This window comes from Pempheris klunzingeri, chromosome 21 (assembly GCF_042242105.1).
Source record: "Pempheris klunzingeri isolate RE-2024b chromosome 21, fPemKlu1.hap1, whole genome shotgun sequence".
NCBI lineage: Eukaryota > Metazoa > Chordata > Actinopteri > Acropomatiformes > Pempheridae > Pempheris > Pempheris klunzingeri.
Genome location: NC_092032.1, coordinates 7,708,126 through 7,726,892, shown reverse-complemented (window position 1 = coordinate 7,726,892; position 18,767 = coordinate 7,708,126). Strand labels below are relative to the sequence as shown.

The 18,767-nt window shown below is 42.2% G+C and overlaps 1 protein-coding gene across 2 annotated transcripts; it reads right to left on the bottom strand.

Annotated features, from left to right (window-relative positions):
• Positions 1 to 451: 451 nt before the first annotated feature.
• Positions 452 to 18,643, bottom strand: LOC139221291 (enoyl-CoA hydratase EchA19). Of its 2 annotated transcripts, XR_011585877.1 has the most exons (9): positions 18,348 to 18,643; positions 16,996 to 17,166; positions 13,458 to 13,555; positions 12,641 to 12,785; positions 4,659 to 4,808; positions 3,293 to 3,408; positions 2,973 to 3,121; positions 734 to 842; positions 452 to 464 (listed from the first exon to the last, which is right to left on the bottom strand). XR_011585877.1 is itself a non-coding variant. In XM_070853229.1 (7 exons), exons 1-7 carry the CDS (start codon positions 18,490 to 18,492, stop codon positions 3,014 to 3,016), a joined length of 933 nt encoding a protein of 310 aa, XP_070709330.1. In that variant the 5' UTR covers positions 18,493 to 18,643; the 3' UTR covers positions 2,559 to 3,013. The 2 variants fall into 2 exon arrangements, 1 of the variants encoding a protein (XP_070709330.1); XM_070853229.1 differs by lacking the exons at positions 452 to 464; positions 734 to 842 and having other exon boundaries at positions 2,559 to 3,121.
• Positions 18,644 to 18,767: the final 124 nt, after the last annotated feature.

The following is an 18,767-nucleotide window of genomic DNA, read 5'->3' as shown; positions in this document are numbered from 1 at the left end:
TTCGCTGCAGACTAACAGCCTGTCTGTTCCAATAAAAAAGACAAGTTTGTCTACTTCACATTTGCATTGTTCATGGTGTCCCTCTGTGATATGACTTCATCATAAGCCCAGTGTGTGATATGTTTGGTTAACTTTTGTATGCCATTACTTGTATCGGGGTAACACTTCGGCAACAGATCGGCCAGCTGCGCTTAAGTTGTCTGCACCCTAAATGTATGTTCCCAACATTTAGGGTTACACGTCTCATTTAATAAGGTTTGATTAGTTGCGCTTATTCTGAATTAGTTTACAAAGTCGGAATTTTAATGAAGTAGTCAAACCTGCTACAGTGAAGCACGGATCACACCTTCACGCGTCCAGAATCGCGGCGTGTGTCCAGTCCGCTCCAGCAGAGGAAATGTTGCCCAGTTGAGGCACGACCCCTGACGATGGAGAGGGAAACAGCAAGCAACGACGCACAGCACCTGCAGAGGAGATGAGAGCTGAGCTGCTTTCAACACTGTGGGAATCATCGGTCTCCAGTATTCTAATTAACTGTATAACATTAAAAATTTAAAGCAGCTGCGCCTTGAAGTGACAGCTTTTGTTAAACGTGAACAAATTGCACCAGTTGCCATAAAGATATCTTAATATTATATCTGCTGTAGGGATAACAGAGCAGAGATCCCAGAAAAAATCGCACCACCCCCCACCCCTCGAATCTCCCTCCTCCCATCATTCCTTTCACCCTAACCTGTGTTATGTCTTCTGGTCCCCTCAGACTGTGATGGTCCTGGTGATAAGGCCCAAAGGTGTCCATATCTCTCTGCTACTGCTGCTGCTGCTGCCAGAGCCTATCTTATCTGCACGTGAAGAGTGAGAACCAGCATCAAAGCAACACATACCACCAAACACACACTCACTCACACACACACATATCGCTGTGCAATTTTCAGACTAAATAACACCTCACTGTCATACAACTAAAATAAAATGTCATTTTTACGTTCTACAAGTCCCTTTAAAGCATGTTAAAGGGTCACGCAGGTGTTTTTCCATGTTACCAAGCAGAAATCCAGTCAGTGCACTGTGAGCACATTGTGCAATGGCTTGAAACTTGTTTGGGATGAAATGTGTGTACCTGTGTGTTTTAGAAAGGAAACTAATTGATCAAACTCTAAAATAAGAACCATGACTGAAGTCACCGTACTGGGCTGACCGAGAGCCAGTGATCCCAAGGATGTGATTTATCAACTTTTCTTTTGTTTTTCTTGGACTCAAAATTTCCATTTACTTTAAAGAAAGCTCACTCCTGATGTATTATATAGATTTGATGGTTAAACAGAATGTAACCAACAAAAATACTTCTTTCCCTGGCAATGATCCAGTGGATGAATGTTTTTAGCCCTAGCACTGAACACAGAGACGGGGAAATGCTACTTTTGCTGATAAAACAAAGAAAGGAAATGGGTGATTTTTACCTTCTCATGGTAACAAAAGGCAGGGAATTCATTTTTTAAACCCTTCATGTGCCATCAACCTTGGATATGCGTCATATCAAACAAACACATGCCAGCACAAAAATATTCACGGCTTCTTCTTCTATGGTGCATTCCAGCGCTACCACAACAACCCTGTGATAAACAAGCAGCACACTGTAGGCTGATAATGGTTGAAAAAGACCACTTAAATACTTCTATATGTCCTTAACATTTTACTTGACATTAAGCAATGGTTTGTGCATGTGTGTATGTATCCCTGGAGGCAGAGCAGGTGATGTGTGTGTATGCTGGGTGAATTGGAAGCAGAGGGAGGAGGAGGAGGAAACATTAAACAGAGGTTCTGTGTCCTGTCATCACACTGTCTAGACAGGACACCTCCTAGACCTAATGAGGTCTTTGTCTGTATCCATTTCTTTCACTCTATCACACACGCACGCACGCACGCCTTGATTTGAGTTCGTCTTCAGTCTTTCCCCAACACGTTTTTATTAAAAAGCACGAAAGGGGTCATGAAACAAACTTGCACACTCTTGTGTGTGTTATGCACTCTCAAACACACACACACACACACACACACACACACACACACACACACACACACACACACACACACACACACACACACACACACACACACACACACACACACACACACACACACACACACACACACACACACACACACACACACACACACACACACACACACCTCTCCAACACGCAAAATTAAGGGGAAGTGTGCTCCAAAACCATAGGAATGCTTACACCTGGCACAGATCTGACAAGAAGTGCTGAATCTTCTGCAATAATTACAGTATATTGCAATAGTTACTGGGTCACACGCCCATGCACACATGTACGCGAAACACACGCCTTATCCCAGTAATTAAGTGTTCTTCGCTCTAAGTCAATGGGACAATGGTGAGCTGCTGCAGGTTTTGTGCTTTTGATGCCTTTTTGTTCCTTTGTGTGGGATTAGTTTTGTGGTCACAGCCTTCCTATAGCTCTGTGTCGCCCAGCATGTAAAGACAACTCAGTGATGATTTGCTTTGAAAAAACATAAAAGGTGCAAGACCATCTCTTTATACGGCATTTATATTTCAAGTGCACAATTAAAGAAATCGTAATAGCAGTAATAGCGTAACCCTAACCCTAACAGTTGGGTTTTATCAGTGTGAGTGAGGACAGATAGCTGTGCATGTTTTGCATTGAGAAAGGTTGAAGCCCCAGTCTGAACCTGATGTGGAGCTACATTCCCTCTCAAACATCAGAGTCCAAAAGGCCCTCATTTTAAAACAGCTGTGTTCACACTGCTACATCACAGTTGGAGCATGTGGACTGATGATTAGAAAGAAAATGGCCCTGAGGAATTGCAAATAGTGACTTTAGATGTTTTTATAAGATATTTATCCAAAAACTAGGCTTATTGCCCACAGTTGCACCCCGTGTTGGAGGTCATGTAATGGGATGCAACAGGATGTGTTAGATCACCTGAAAAAGCACTATTCATAAGGCCTCTGCAAACTTAAATCCTATGAGAATTTTCCTCCTCTTCCTGCTCCAGATGTGAACCTGGTTGCCCCGGCAACAGCTTCTGATGGGATGACAGGAACTCCGTGGTCGATCTCATTCTGCATGGCCTAGACAGAGAAAGCCAGATTAAGTAAATTACATTAAACTGCATTATGACAAGGACTTATGGCAGTACATCAGTCAAAGAATTACCCTATTAGTCAATTGTATGGTTGTTCTATCAAGCTGACATGTTGGTATCATAGATATGGTATGATAGAGTAAAACATCAGGTGTACCTGTGTGAAGGAGGCAGCGTCGTAGCTGCTGTAAATGGCTGAGGAGCGGTCGGCCTGCAGACACCGCTGAGGGAAGGCACTGATCTGCTCTGCTAACTGCAGGGCTGCCTGTAAAGCTGGATATTATGCATACACTAGGAAAAGTGGCCATTTATAACATAGGAAATGCATGGAGGTTAATATATTAATAATCCTTTCTCTTTCTCTTTGTACAAAAACCAGAAACACCAGGCCTTCCTCTGTCTCCACTGTGCCTCCTCACCCACATGAAAGCACTGGACCACATCCAGATCAGTGCTATGGAAAAAACTACGCCTCATGATGCCACACTTTGATGCCCTGCATGCGTGTATGTGTTGGTGAGCTGCTACTTCTTCGCTTCCCTCTGATGTTAAACCCTCACTAAGTGATCATCCCTCAGAGAGGCCAATTAGGCCGAGGCTTGACTGTGGGAAGAAGAGCTTCCTAAAAGAATTAAGCTAATCTTCTCCTAACGTCTAAGGAGAGGGCAGAGGAAACCCAGATTCGCACATGGAAAGGCTTTTTTTGGGATTTAAGGATACCGGAGTGTTCATGCATTAATATAATACAGGAAATGCCATGTTGAAATGCGTGCATAACTTAATCCTCAGACTGTTGCTTGACTGAGTGAAGAGAGGACTGTGCTAATGTTGAGTTATGGCTGTAGCACAGCATCTGAGCCAAATAAAGAAAACAGATTCACTGGAACAAATTAAGTTTATATATGATTTTGTCTGATCTTACCTACAAGACAGTTTCTTAAAAACTATGTTCCCTGAATGAAAATGGGTCACAGGCTTGTTCCTCTACTCCCCCCACAGATGGGGGGAGTAGGACTTCTAGTCTCCTCCGTATCTGGTCTTCACATCTCTACCATTTGCCATCAAATGACCTATAATATTAACTACGATACACAGTAAACACACCATTAACTTCTTTGCATGCTGCACTGGGCTGAATGTCCAGTTTCCTGAATTTCTTTTGGCTTTACCTCAGAATCTGACCATGTTTGGCTACTCCAGGACTAATCCACAAAAGCACCGCAATGACACTTTTGTTTTAGACAGTTAATCATGCAATTTTCTAATGACATTACAACATAACTAGTGTTTTTAAACATGCCCTCTGGTCATGAAATTACAGTAAATGGGTTAAGTACAGGACTTTGCCTAATAATAACTAAAATACGGTCCAAATGAGAGAAAGAATCTGACCAAGCATTCAATATAAACTGTCAATACTCGATGTTATGGACACTTTTTGGTCAGTACTCATAATGTGTTGCGAGGCGACACCCAGGCCGATCCATGACACAGCACTGATTTGCACACACTAAGTCCAATACCTTGGCCATCAGGAACAACTCTGTTGGCGAGCCCGTAGGAAAGAGCCTCCTGTGCTCCGATTGGCCGTCCGGTCAGAATCAGGTCGAGGGCTCGTGACAGACCAATGAGACGCGGGAGCCGCACTGTTCCACCGTCAATCAGGGGAACTCCTGAAAGAGGAGAAAATGTTCAATATAAAATGAGTCTCCGCATCAACTTATGTGACAGTGACAACGTGTCTGATGTGTACCGCAGGCCATTCAAAGCATTTACACTCCTTTATACTAGAAGTCTTCTCACGCTGGGCCTCAAAAGATTAGCTTTTTTTTCTGCTACTCAGTTAGTGAGTCAATGTCTCTTTTATCAAGAAAAAATGCCAAATATTCTCTTTTTTGAACTTCCCGAACGTGAAAACTGGCTGCTTTTTTCTGTTTTACATTACTGTAAATTGTTTATGTCTGTGATTGAAAGACGTCATCTTGGGTTCGAGGATATTCTCAATTTCCTGACAACTTGTTTAACTAATAAATTGAAGAATATTAACAGACTGATTGATAATGAAAACAATTACTAGTTGAGAGGCCCATCTTCTCACTGAAAAGTACAGTGTTGGAACAGCTTGTTAAGAGTGAAATTCAAGCACTTTTTAGGTACCTAAACCAAAAAATTCTAGACTGTCAAAGCCTTTGTCATTACATCTAAATTGTTAGTATGAACGCAGTTGCGGAAAAAAGAAAAAGTTTTCAGAATTCCTTCAGACCCACATCAATCAATGTATGTTATTACTGTTTATTTTACCAGCTGTTCATGTTATCTTTAATTGTATGTTTTGAACGGGTCTTGTGATCTGGTGTGAGACGAAAAGAGACACACAAACATGACAATGTTTCCTTTTGGCTATTAAAAGATTTTTAGTTTAAATGAGTGATTGTGTACATGAAACACCAGATTATGTTGAAATGTTGCATTTTTTTAGAGAAGTATATTGGTATTCAAGCATATTGCTAACATTGAAAACATAATGACTTAAATGAAGCATTTTCAAACTTTCAAGACTTTGTGCCAACCCTAAATGTAGTCTCTAACAGAGAGAATATCTACAGCTTCCTACTGTACTGTCGCTCTGTCACATTGGAGATTCCTGAGCCACTGAAAAATATATCTAGACTACAGAACTCTTCAAATTACCTTCAGACAAAAATTTGAATTACTTAACAATAAAAGGTTAAAGGAAATGTAGGCCACTGTGCCAGTGCAGTGGGTTCAGGTCAGTAAAGCGGTGTGAAAACAGCCAACGCATACATAACAATACATAATATACTGCTGGCATTAATCTAGGTTACAGCTGTCAGGGGAACAAAGTTTTGAAACAATTTTACTCCTAAACTCTAAGTCTGTTTTCTTTCCTTCAGTACATGAGAACTCACACTCCTCCTTACTCTCAGTCTCACTGGGCACATTTGCATTATTACTGCATCTCCCAGAGAGAGGGAGAGAGAAACAAGAGGAGAGAGAGTACACTGCAAGGTACAGTAAGCTTCTGGCATCTGTCCTAATTTCTAAGGAGCACCAGCTGGAACTGGCATACTTTCTACTGTTCAGCGATCCCAAGTTCCACGCCACAATCCCGACTCCCTAATTCCTCCAAGTCGCTGATTCTATTTGACCACCCCTTATTGAGAGCACATGTGTCGGACATGTTTTCATAACCCCAAATCATCATGGTAGCTTTTTTTTTTTTTTTTTTCCTCCCCCTCTCTTATTCTGTAGGGAGATGTGGAAATACTGTGATTCTATTCATACTCTGGAAGCTACTCTCTTTCTCCAAATAAATTCAATTGGAATACATGGAATACCGGTGGTGATACACGTGTGACCAATCCAGGGGCCTGGTTTGGGTTCAGACAGTTAGCACATATGGCACTCTGACAGACAGGAGACTGTGATTAGGTGGGGGAGGAGGGTGTTACACTGTCTGCAAATACTAGATTTCACTAAATTTCGTCCCCCATTGCAGGAATGTATTGGACTGAAATATATATTACAGAGTGCACGGCTGAGCAGCCTGAGCTGATGAAATGTGGCATAAATGACGCCTGAATTCCTTTCGCTGCAATTCAGTTATAAGAATAGCACAGGTGCGTGTACTTTGACTTGCACTACACGTAATATCACAGACTTGCTAGCACAAGGGCATTCCTACAGCACACACACACACACTTCCAACCTTAATTGTCTAACTCACGGCCTCATCAGATGCACCCATCAACATGACCCACCATGCTCCAAATGTGGTCATTTAAATGTATGTCAAACTTGTGATTCAACACAGTTTTTAGGTAATTTTGGTCAAGTTTCCATTCATACTTCTACCATTTAGAGTAGGAGAGGCTGGATAGTTCAACAATTCATTCATCACTTTTAGTAAACCATTACTTTTACTACCATTTATTTACAACTTTGAGCCATTTCAAACATTTAGAATTATTGTATCTAGCTAAAGTATTTTTACCATTATTAACAGTTTAGACTTCTCTGCTCGCTTGCTAACTTTTCAAAGGCTCTCAATTACACAAAAACACCTAACATTCAGCTGACTCAATATTTGATCAACATTTTTTGATCAAATATGTTGAGTTAATCTACAGTTTTTGCACATACCAACTGGCTTCTGCTCTAGCCCAAAGGAACAGACAGTTCATTAGTGCAAAGAGTTTCTCAATATCATGTCCACATGTAACACTATCAGCCTTGATTACAGCAAAAGACAAAAAGAGATAGAAAAAGTAACACAGAAAGATAAACAAAGGTGGAATGAGGCAGAGGAAGAGAGAGGGCCCAACTCTAACTAGAATAGATAAAGAGCCAGGTTGACCTCCAGTCTGTCTGTCTTTGGTGCTGCTGTTGGCACCATCGCTATCAGTAACCGGAAGGATCTCCCTTCTTATCCACAGCACTCGTCTCCAGCACCTCCAGCCCTCCCCCTCCTCTCTCTGTCTGATAGTCCCGTCTCTGATGTGTCCTGTTTGCGGGAATTTACAGAGACCTGCGCTTTGTCCCACATGAATGGGAGCTATGAGGTTGGGAGCACCTCCTTGAAGTAGTTTTAACTCAAAAGGCATGTTTGGCTTGAAAGACGATGGCTGAGGCGGAGAGTGGTGGCTTCTGATCTCCTATTCCAGGCTTCATAAAGGAAAATGTTTGGCAGTGATCCTGATACAAGATAATCAGTCAGCTTCCTCTAAGGCATGGATTTGTCTTCGTTGGTCTTAAATAATGAGCTAAACATTTGGAGAGGAGCCCTCTCTCTACTTTTAAAGCAGATAAGCCCATTGTCAAGACTGCGGCTTGTTATTAACAAGGTTGAACATGAGTCAGCAGAGTCTATTGTTTAATAACTAGATCTCATCCTGCATCATAAGACCATCACAGCTGGCGTGTAGGAGAAAACCTTGTATTTTATCTACTGGCTACACAGTTTGATATAATGTGTCGGCCTGTGATAGCAGCACAACTGAGCTCTTCCCGAATCTCATTTGAGTAATCAAAAACTAGGGCTAACTTTGGATATTGTGGTTTCAGAGTCCTCCATTAGGATTCCTTTGCTAAAAAAGACAGTCTAGAAAGCACAATTAATTTTGAATAAAGTTTGAGTACTTTCTAATGAAATGATTTCACATTTAGTAATGATACAAATTCTCAAGTGCTATAGCTTTCACTGATGTTTAAGCAGGTGTTTTCTGAAGGGCACAGAGGATAGTTCACTACAATGCGCACTAACAAAAAAAACCTGAGCTATGGTTTTAAAGGCTTACAATGCAAGACACAAGATTATGTTAGCAGTGGCTTCTTGTATCTGCACATGGTAACAATAGTAACAAAAGCATACAAATGAATGATTTCAAAAGTAACCTGTGATTTATAGTTTAAACTGCAACACAAAAGTCTCAAAGGTCAGGTCGTTTGCATATGTGTGTATTTTTGTTACTTGAAACCATCGAATCATTTTTGGACCTGATCTTGATGCCAAGTCTTGAGGAGACCACACTCCACGGGACATCGCATCCACCATCTACAGCTGCTAATAACCTGAGAAGGAGTGTGAAACATGACACACTGGAGTGTTCTGGTTTGCTGCTGGTGCTGCTGGCATCCTTGCCACATCAAAGTAAAACCCACTACAATGGCCTCCCATGAGGGTAATGCGATTAAGTTTGATGTGGATTAACGATTTCCGGACAGCTCCAGACTAAATGGACAGAGGGAAAAGAGCAGACCTTCAATCTGAGGCTCACTTTGAAATACTCACTGGGAATCTAGGAAAATAGCTCCCATTGGGCTGAGTTAAAGATGAGTGCCACACATTTAACTTGATTTCATGTATTTAACCCACTGAGTTAATACCAGGGCTGAGTATTCTTTAGTTTGCAGAACAATTACACGGGACCACCAAGGCTGCAAACCATGAAAATGAGGACATGTGGCACCTCGCAAGAAAGAACAACATCACATCACAAATATTAGAACAATTTCAAATGTTGTGGCCCAAATTTAAAAGACAAAATCTATCATGATATGTCTTAAGATTAATATGAAACTATTTGTCACTGTCCAAAAAGATGCCCATATCGTGCCAATTTATCGGTTTAAAATATTGACTGATATACGTCTCTGCACACATCTTCTGTGTCCAGTCACTCTTCATGGAAAAGAAACCTGAGGTTTCAAAAGGACGGCCGGTTTTGAGGTGAGATGATGTAATCATTGGAATATGTACAGTTTCAAACTCACTGAGCGGGTGTTTGAATTGGCCGATGTTATGTCAGCTTTGGACGGAGGTTTGACTTCCATTCAACATGTGGCTTCTTCTTCTTTGGCACTCTTCGCCTGTCCCTCATCCAGGTATGAGACAGGACTTAGAACTTGGAGGAAGAGAAACGGAGGAGACGCCAACTTGACTGATTGGTGTGTGTGTGCTTGATGGGGTCACCATTAAGGAGAACTATTTTAACAATCCTGAACAACCTCCACGTTTGTCTGATTGAGCATCAGCATTTAGGAGAAAAATCCTTATATGAGGTATTACTGAACTATTTTAAGTTTCCTTTTCCAGTGCCAGCTTCTTTGTGCTTTGTGATGTTCCTCTGGGTTTAAGTACCAAAATAACATCAGGGAATTAGGCTAGCACGGTGGTTTTTCATTCAGGTCTCTCAAAATTCAACGAGCAGTAGACACCAATGCCAGACTCCTGTGACGCAACCATCTCCTCCTTCTCATTTCCTCCTCGGCAGGGCAGAGGGGCCCCAGACAGGAAGCCACAGGTTCAGCAGCCAATCACGTGCCAGAAAGCTGTCAGATCCTTATGGTTGCCATTGGCCCACATCAGAGCAGTGCAGCGAGCCTCTGGGGTTTTTCGACTCCAAAGCCACCAGGGATTCCCTCCGGCTGCTGCCATCTGTGCCCGACCCCAAAATGGTAACAGAATTCAACCATTAAAAGGAAATAATTGGTAAGAAACACAGGATCTTTAAATAAACTGTGTGTCCCACAGAACAGCACAACGTTTGATGTAAATGCATAGGGAAGTTTGGTTTTCAATTGTTTAATGTTCAGGAAATAAAGTACGTTTAAATGTATGCTGCCCTGTCTTTTTCCCATGTAGAGTCTTATTAGAAATGTACCACTATCCCAATAAATCTTGCCAACTTTCCCTCACCCACACCAGGATTGAAACTGCACTAACTACAGGCTTGAAAAAGTGAAGATGCTGGTTGTGCTGCATACAACTACACAGCGTTTGGGTATAAAAAGGCTGAAAACAAGCAGCCAAAGTAATAATCACTCTACTAAATGCACATGAAAAACCACAGTGGTCTCAGCTAAGCTGGGAGAAACGATTCCAATGTGTTGACAAACAAGCCTTGAAGATATGTGGCAATCAAGAGGCTGAGAATTAATTACTGGGAGGAAATGTGCAACCTAATGTGTCAAAACCACAGTAATGCTCATTTCTGCCTCCCAAACATAGTTTTAAGCTGATGGAAGAGGTTTGAGAGCAGACTTTAGATTCATGTCATCCCTAATTAAAGAAGTTGGTAGGTTTGTGACCAGAGATGATCAAGTGTTAAACTTGTGCATTATGGCATTCGTGTCATCTCCCATGTCTTCCCTTCAATCTCAGTGCTTTCCTTCTACTCTTTTTGTTTCCGCAGACATCAAAGATGTTGCCTGAATTTCAATGTTAAGAGCAGGCAACATGCAGAATTAATATCAACTGACTGTTTTTGTCATGTTTAGCTAACAAAAACAACCCACGGTTAATTCAATAAGAATTTACATCTACAACTATGAATGTAAAAGGAAAAGTGACACTGCAGAGACAGAGCGTGGCCTGGCTCTGAAGTCATGCCACCAGACAGTCTGTGAGGGCAGACAGTGGGACAGACAGAGAGACAAGGGCACTGCCAGGATGCTCTCCTGTTAAATTACAGGCCTGGGATGATAAGCCCTGCATGTTTACACTCTAAATCTAGTACTGTCAGTAAATTATAGTACAACAGTTATATTTATAAAGCACCATGGCTGTATTTTAAACCCTGTAGCAGCATGGCTACAGCAATGACAGCTACATGAGGGATGCTGCAACGGTCCAACACGAGCCACTTATACATAGTAAAGTCAACCACGAGTTGATGGGATCAGGATTAGCTTAAAGTGTTTACAGCAGAACATTCAAAGTACTACTTGTTCTTTAAAAACTATCGCAGAGTCAGCGGGCAAACCGTGCCAGTGAGCTACGAGACGCCAAAAAAGGAAAATGTTGTTTATGAGGAAATTGTGTGACATAAATAATATGTAAGCCCAGTTTGGCCCCGCAGTGGAAACCTGGCAGTCGGTTGCTTCCTCTCCTACTTATCAAGACTGCCCAGCAGACTCTGGCTGTGAAGCCAAAAGGTCACAGTCACTGGTGTTATCGCACTACGACTCCGTCCTCGCACACAAACAAGAGGAGGCTGGGGTGATAACAGAGGACAGAGTAGCAAAGTTGAAAAATAGAAACAGGGTTGACTTCCTGGCATTAGGAGACAGATGATGTACTCTTTGATGCAAAGAAAAACACGAGGACACTTTAACGGACAGACAGAAGGAGCAGCAAAACAGAGAATAAAGGTGCTCTGTTGAAAATAAGGCTATTGTGCAGCACCAGTGGCTATTATTACTGCCTGTACTGATAAGATTGTATAAGCTATTTTAACGGTAGCAGGATTAAGCGAGAAAAGGTATGCCTATTAGAATGACTACTGCCAGTATAAATCAAGTGTAATCTTTGACAGCGGCAGGTAGCTGAGATTATACTAGTCAGAGGAAGTGCTAGTAGTTTTAGTGGGAGTAGTCAAGTTAATCCAAAATTAGCAATAGTAAGTGATTGCTAAAGTGTTTCAAGTAGTTGTAGCAGCTGAGCAAGTGCTATGAGGTATCACTGCCACTACTATTATTGCTACAGCTACTAATGACAGCTGGTAACAGGGGTAAAAGACGTACATGAGCGGTATCTTGTCGTACTATCAATACAATCAGTAACAGCATTCAAGACACTCTGAGGAGTAATGCTAACTAAAATAAAAGCTGAGGCAGTGGTTGCACTAAAAAGAGCAGCACTGCTAGTAGAAGAGGAGCCTGTAGCTGTATGTGATAAAATTAAGTGTGTTTATAATTGAAGTCTCACTGAAAGAAGCTTGCGACCTGAAAGTCGCTGATTCAATCTCCGATCTGACTGAAGAAAGTGAACGAGCAGTGCTTCCACCCCTGCAATGTCTCAGTGAAACTACCATAAAGGTTAAAGAAACTCCAAGCAGTAGTAATGGTAATGGCAGTAATGGCATTAGCAGATTTTTCAAACAAAGAAAGAGTAGTACTGTGCTACCACCTCTACTGGAAGTAGAAGTACAGTAGTAACTGTGGTGGCGGTAAAGACAGCAGCAGCGTGAGGCGTCAGACGTACCAAACCTGCGACAGAACACCCCCATGACGGTGCTCTCCTCCACCACTCTCAGATCTGCCAGCAAAGCCAGTTCTAGCCCTCCGGCAACAGCAAAGCCACTGACTGCGGCTATCAGCGGCTTTGACAGCTCCAAACGGGATGGACCCTGGAGAGAAACAACCAGATTAGTACATCAAAAAAACACACACTCCATGCAAAGCTGTAGGACTTCAGCACAACAGAATCACCACAGAAGGAATACACGCTGTTAACAAGGCAGCAACACTGATTCCTGTACAATATATCCATTGTACCGTATATTTGAAGCATGTATATATGAATGTATATTTTCACTGTCCATTTCATGCTTTTTTGCCTCTCTGATTTCCATGGTTTATCTACTACAAATGTTCCAGATTTTATTTCCTGATTTCTTCCTCAAACTGTCAAACAAACGAGAAACAAACGATTCAAGTTCTGGCTGTCGCTGAACAAATGAAGCACTGTGTATTCGGTAAGAGATGCAGTGCTATAATTTTCGGCACAGGAGGTCCACTCAATCCCAAAGACATACAAACCCAGTGATAGCAGTTTGCCAGAGAAGAGGACTTTCACATGCACAACTGTAGTTATTGAGGCATTTCCCTGAATCAACATCATTGGCTAAACTCAAATCTTCACCACTACCTGTCTTCCCAAACCCTTAAAAATATTCACAATCACTACTGACCACATCTTCTGGTTTTATATTTTTCTGGAAACCTTTAGCCCTTCATTAACATCATAAGGAAATATGGATATAGCCCTCGCTGGCACACACAGCCCAAACAGTGCTCACCATCGGACCGGGACCCTTGGTGACATCTTGCTCCAATTTGAGGGAGGCTGTGTGATTGGCCAGCTCTTTCAGATCATAACCAGCGCAGAAATTCCCTCCTGGAGGAGACCACAAAATTACAAAGTATGGCAGCTGGAAAGTCAGAGAGGAAGGGAAAATGATGAGGATGAAAAAAACAACAAGTTGAGTTGGAGTCTGAGGGCTGCAATTTGGATAGCAGCTTGCTTTGGGCTGGCTGGCACACAAATGCCTCTCTTCCCTAAAGAGCCCAAATCCAATGCATACTTACAGATCATGCATGTGCTCACACACACATATGCACATACACAATATCCTCATTAATGGAAGACTAACATACTCCAACCACAGCCCCTTCCGTTGGATTCATGTGGTAATTACAACATTACTCAAGAGGCCTACAAACACTATGTCACAGGCTCAGGCAGGGACTCATAAAGTCCTCCTCTCTCCTTAATGTAACAGTAATGAAAATGATTATAACGAACACATGTGCCAGCAACACCCATCGACTGGGAGCTTTGATTACAGCTGTGGGTCAGCACAGGGCAATTATAGAAAAACAGTGCGTCATGCTGTTTATGGGAGCAGCGATGCAACAGAGCTCCCTAAACCCCTTTGTCCTTGTAGGAAAAAAAAAAAAAAAGAGCAGAAGCCAAGAAGCGCTGGGCATTCGTGGAGGGAGTTTCAAGCACTATTTAGGCTCTTCTAGATGGTTTGTTAGTGAATTGAGGGGCCAAACAGGAGGAGAGATATTCTATTCACTTATAATTTAATCAATGAACAGTTAGACAGACACTTAGCAGGAACATGGTGAGTTCTTGAGTTTTAAAAAGGCTGATTACAACCAAATTACATTTTCTCTATGATGAACTCACTGCAAACAGTTTTCAAATTTCTTCTGTAGAACATTTATGGTGCGACAGTATTTTCTGCCCTAAAGGGGTCACAAGATAAATCTGAGGTTTGGCCAGACAATCAGCAAGGGAGTAAAGCAGAGATGTTGTGTGCTACACAAAATTAGTTCAGAGTTTCAGTTAATCCTCTAATTTTCACATTCTTTTTCTTGTAAATTGACAGCATGTCAGGCCTCTTAAATCATTCATATAAAACAGGGAACCAGTCTGTCTTTGGAGAGAGTCACAAATAAATGTTGCTTCATTTAAGAGGATTCGAGCCAGAAATATTGGGAACAATGTTAAAGATAAGTGCACATTTAAGCAGTTCTTGGGAAGACATGACAACAGCCCTTTTTCACTGAAGACATTTTTACATGTCACAGTGGGAATGTAATGTTTCAGTGGTGTCCTGTTTGAGTGGATTTCTCAAATACTGGACAAACAAAACCACAGCTACATGGATCCCTCTTGAGGTCAGTGAGAAAATAGTTTTTCGTACACTGAGTTTGTCACTTGACGACGACAATGGCAAAAACACAATTTTTAGGGGTGTCCAATGTGGTTTTATGGGACATTTGAGGCTTTACGGACATTAAAAGTGGATTCATCTCAGCTGAATATGCGCCTGTAGTGACCTCTAGATTGCACCTGACCACAAATGCCCACAGAAATCTGAATCCCAAACACTCCAAATATGTGTCAGCATACTCAAAACCTGCAGAAAGCAATTACTCTTAATTTTACAAGTTAAAAAAAAAAACGCGTCGACACTGAAAAATGAGAGCTGAGAGAGTGGCCGTGTTGGCGCTAATTTGAGCAAAATGGATTCCTTATGTTTTTGGAAACACTACATCCAAACAAAACCTCCCTGCTTGTCATCTCATACCGCGGACAGACTGCTAATCGCTGCTGAAGGTCAGTCTTCTTGTTAGAGAGCGGAGCACCAATACAGGACAGCCTGCTGACAGTTAAAAGCACATTACAGACATTGTGGGAATCACAGAAGAGCCACTTTAGGTGGAACTACCAACTGTGCAGCTCAATGCTAACCCACTTAACGCAAGCTAATTACTCTCTAACACACACTGTTTTCTCTTCAAAGCTGAGACTAGTGGCACCTCGTCTGGAGAGGCTCCAACCTGTGGACCAAACAAAGTATATACTTGTCTCTCTAGAGGGCACGGAGCACTTTATGCGGCAGACAGGTTGATCCAGGTTGAAGACATTATTTCCACTGAGGGAAGGAGTTCATTCAGTGTGTGCGCGATGATTATTTTTAGAGGTATCAGGAGCCGTGGCATGATTCTGGCTTTGGGCGGCTGACACAGTGCAGGCCACCAGGTGTGTGTGTGTGTGTGTGTTTTTTTTCTCTGTGTGCGCACAAGTCACCTCAGCATGTTGGCAAGACCTAAGGACTCTGAGGAGAAAAGGCTGGGAGAAAGAGGCAGAGGAAGAAGGTGATGGAGAGAGAGCTGTGGACAGAGAAGAGGTGAGAGGTGCTGAGAAAGGAGGAAAAGATATTAAAGTAAAACAAATCCAACAACATTCTCCCTTTCTGGTTTGCCCATATTTTTCAGCTTGTAAAAATTAATAATAGAGGGCTAAAAAGTCTGCTTTACTGAAAGGAATACTCAAGTATTTTTAAACCTGGACCCTATTTTTACATAGTTTTGGTTAGAAATGACTGGGATATACAAAAAGTTTTGGAATTGGTCCAGTAGTAGCTGTGTATGAACTACGACGGCCTTAATAAGAGTCAAGTTATTAAACCTCAAAGTCAAGAAGTTGTAAAATATAGCTGGGTGATGGGCTGCATGCCAATTCTGTGGAACTTTATGGAACACCATTCATCCAAAATATTTCCTCATTTATGTAAGCAGCCTTTATTTAGCAAAGTCATCTCATTGACATCAAATTTATTTTGCATGAGAGGCAGCAGACAAAGAAAAGCAAAAGCAAGACATACAACAGAGACGGTCACACTAAGTAGTCACTGAGTAGATGTGGAGGTGAACGTTATATCTAATCACTTGGTCTTATGGAGACGGTGGTGGAAAGCATGTTGGTCCAAAAGTGCTCAGCTGGGTTCAGATCTGGTGACTGTAAAGGCCTTTGCATTTAATATCAGAGAGCCCTGGTGAACAGCAGCTTCTGCACCGGATGTTTCCCCACTCATTCAAGTTCTTCCTTTAAGTTGTCTGAACATTCTGGCGTGCTCGTATAAAATTACAATTCTGTAAAAGTGCCTCTAATTGTCTAACTTGTCAAAGCAACGCCTGCAATTCCCTGATTTTCTCTTTAAAAGGAACAGTTCAACATTTTGGGAGTTGCGCTTACAGCATCATTTTTCTGGTCAAACTGTCCACAAGAAAGCAAACAGTCATGACTCACAAGAGTCCCATCTATTTATGTAAGGTGTAACTCTCGCAGAATTTCATGACATTCCAAAAACAAAAACACGACCAGTTGTAAAGATGAAATGTTGTGGAGCATAAAAAGAAGAAAATGACTGATACTAGTTGGCCTGTAATTAGAGACAAAACCCTCAACAAGCTTTAATATTCTGTAAACATCTACCTGACTGAAGCAGCAAACCTTCATCCATCCATTCCTCCTCTTACCTTTTCCATGCAGGACAGCCACGTTCAAGCCTGGGTCACTGTCGAAGGCCTCCAGCTCTTGGAGCAGACGCCTCGCCGTCTCCTGGTTCACCGCATTACGCACCTCAGGACGGTTTATCACCACGGTAACCACGGACCCCCTGCGCTCTGTGACCACAGTCTGTCCCGCAGCTAATGACAGAGAATGATAAAGATGCACAGACCGAAAACCAATATGGGCCACGATACTTAGAAAGAGGCCAACTCGGAGGCATTAAGTTTAAAGCCCACAGCGGGAGGGATGGAGATGGAATGTGAATGGTTTTATGCGGACAGACTTGATAACAGAAACAGCGGCAAGCGGTGAAACAATGCAAGAGATGGAGATGGTGTGGGCCGAGGTGATGCGAGGGCCTTGGCTCTCGCTCTGCCTCAGTGTGTGTTCAGAAGTGTGTGTGCTGGGGTGATTGTGGCTTGAGGTCGCAGCTGGCAGTTGACCTGACATTGTTGGGGTCATCCCAGGGAATCCAGCTGTCAACAGCAGCCAGAGGCCTGAGAGAGACGAGCGAGGAAAACAAAGCCACTGGATGCATGAACCTTGATCACACAGGCTGGTCTAAAGAGGCAAAAAGGCGATTTGTCACAGTGCAGTGTGTGCAGGAGAGTGGAACCGCATTTAAGCTACCTGGTGGGAGTCTAGTTTTCCATTTTATTTAACAGTTACATTTTAGGACCAACCCTCTGACTCAGAGCAGCATGCAGAGAGCAACATTTCAGTAGTGTAATTGTTTCTCAGTTGTACTGTGAATTAATGCTTAAACTGCCAAAACAATTAAGACCATCTCTGGAATGATTAGCCCATTAAAACATGATTGACTGATTTAGTCAATCAGACAATTAACAATATTTTTCTGCCCTTATTATAGTTATTAAAGTACATTAATAAATAAAGCAATAATAGGAGCAGGATTGGTTAGGAAAGGAACAATGGACCTTCACAGCACACATTTTAACTTGTCAGAGCAGGAACACTACACCTGGTGCTAAAATGTTTAATAGTGGCTGCATACCATTTAGGTTTAACTCTGGATGTTGTATATTGTGGCTGACAGATGTCTCACTGGGTCACCTAATGGAACTCAGCCCTCATTTAAAGAGCATTAATTACACCTGTAGGCTGAGAAGAAAAACGCACATAGTGTGTGAAAGTAAACCGTGAAAAGGATTTGTATGGCCTCTTTGTCATTGGTATGTTGTATTGGAGGCCTTCAGTCCTCCCGCACCTGTCCTTCTGTGATACCACCACCACCACCACCACAGCCTCTGCTGCCTCCCACAGTCATTATGAAGTTACTGCATGTTTCCACACATACCTGTTCCCGTGTTTCCACCTCCTGTTGTTGCGCTGTAGTATTTTATATTGCACATTAAACTCGCCATTATCGACCGTCCAGGTGTTTTACGTCGATAGGTAGCCCCCAAAAGTGGCGTCAGCGTCCGAAAGTATTTCAGCGCCATTGTTACCACAACACGAAAAAACTTGAAAAGTCAAAACTCATAAAACAATAGACAAACTAAACGCTGTCGCTTTTCAAAAATGATATTCAAAATGACTCCAAACAAAAAGTAGCATTAAACAATGTGCTCTTTGAAAGTATGCTAGCTAACTTCGACACAACTTTGCAAGTGTTGGTGCAGCACCTTCATCCTTCCCCACAGAAACAGCAGCAGCACACAAAGGTTCTGGGCCTCATATTGGTGCATTGCAGTGGTACAAAGTAGCGCCGGACAGC

Excerpts from the sequence above, each read along its gene's own strand:
- LOC139221291 (XM_070853229.1), bottom strand. The coding sequence starts at position 18,492 with ATGGCGCTGAAATACTTTCGGACGCTGACGCCACTTTTGGGGGCTACC. Across the intron at positions 17,167-18,347 it reads AGGTGGAAACACGGGAACAG|CTGCGGGACAGACTGTGGTC; the intron begins GTATGTGTGGAA and ends CTCTGTCATTAG. Across the intron at positions 4,809-12,640 it reads GGTGTTCTGTCGCAGGTTTG|GAGTTCCCCTGATTGACGGT; the intron begins GTACGTCTGACG and ends CTCCTCTTTCAG.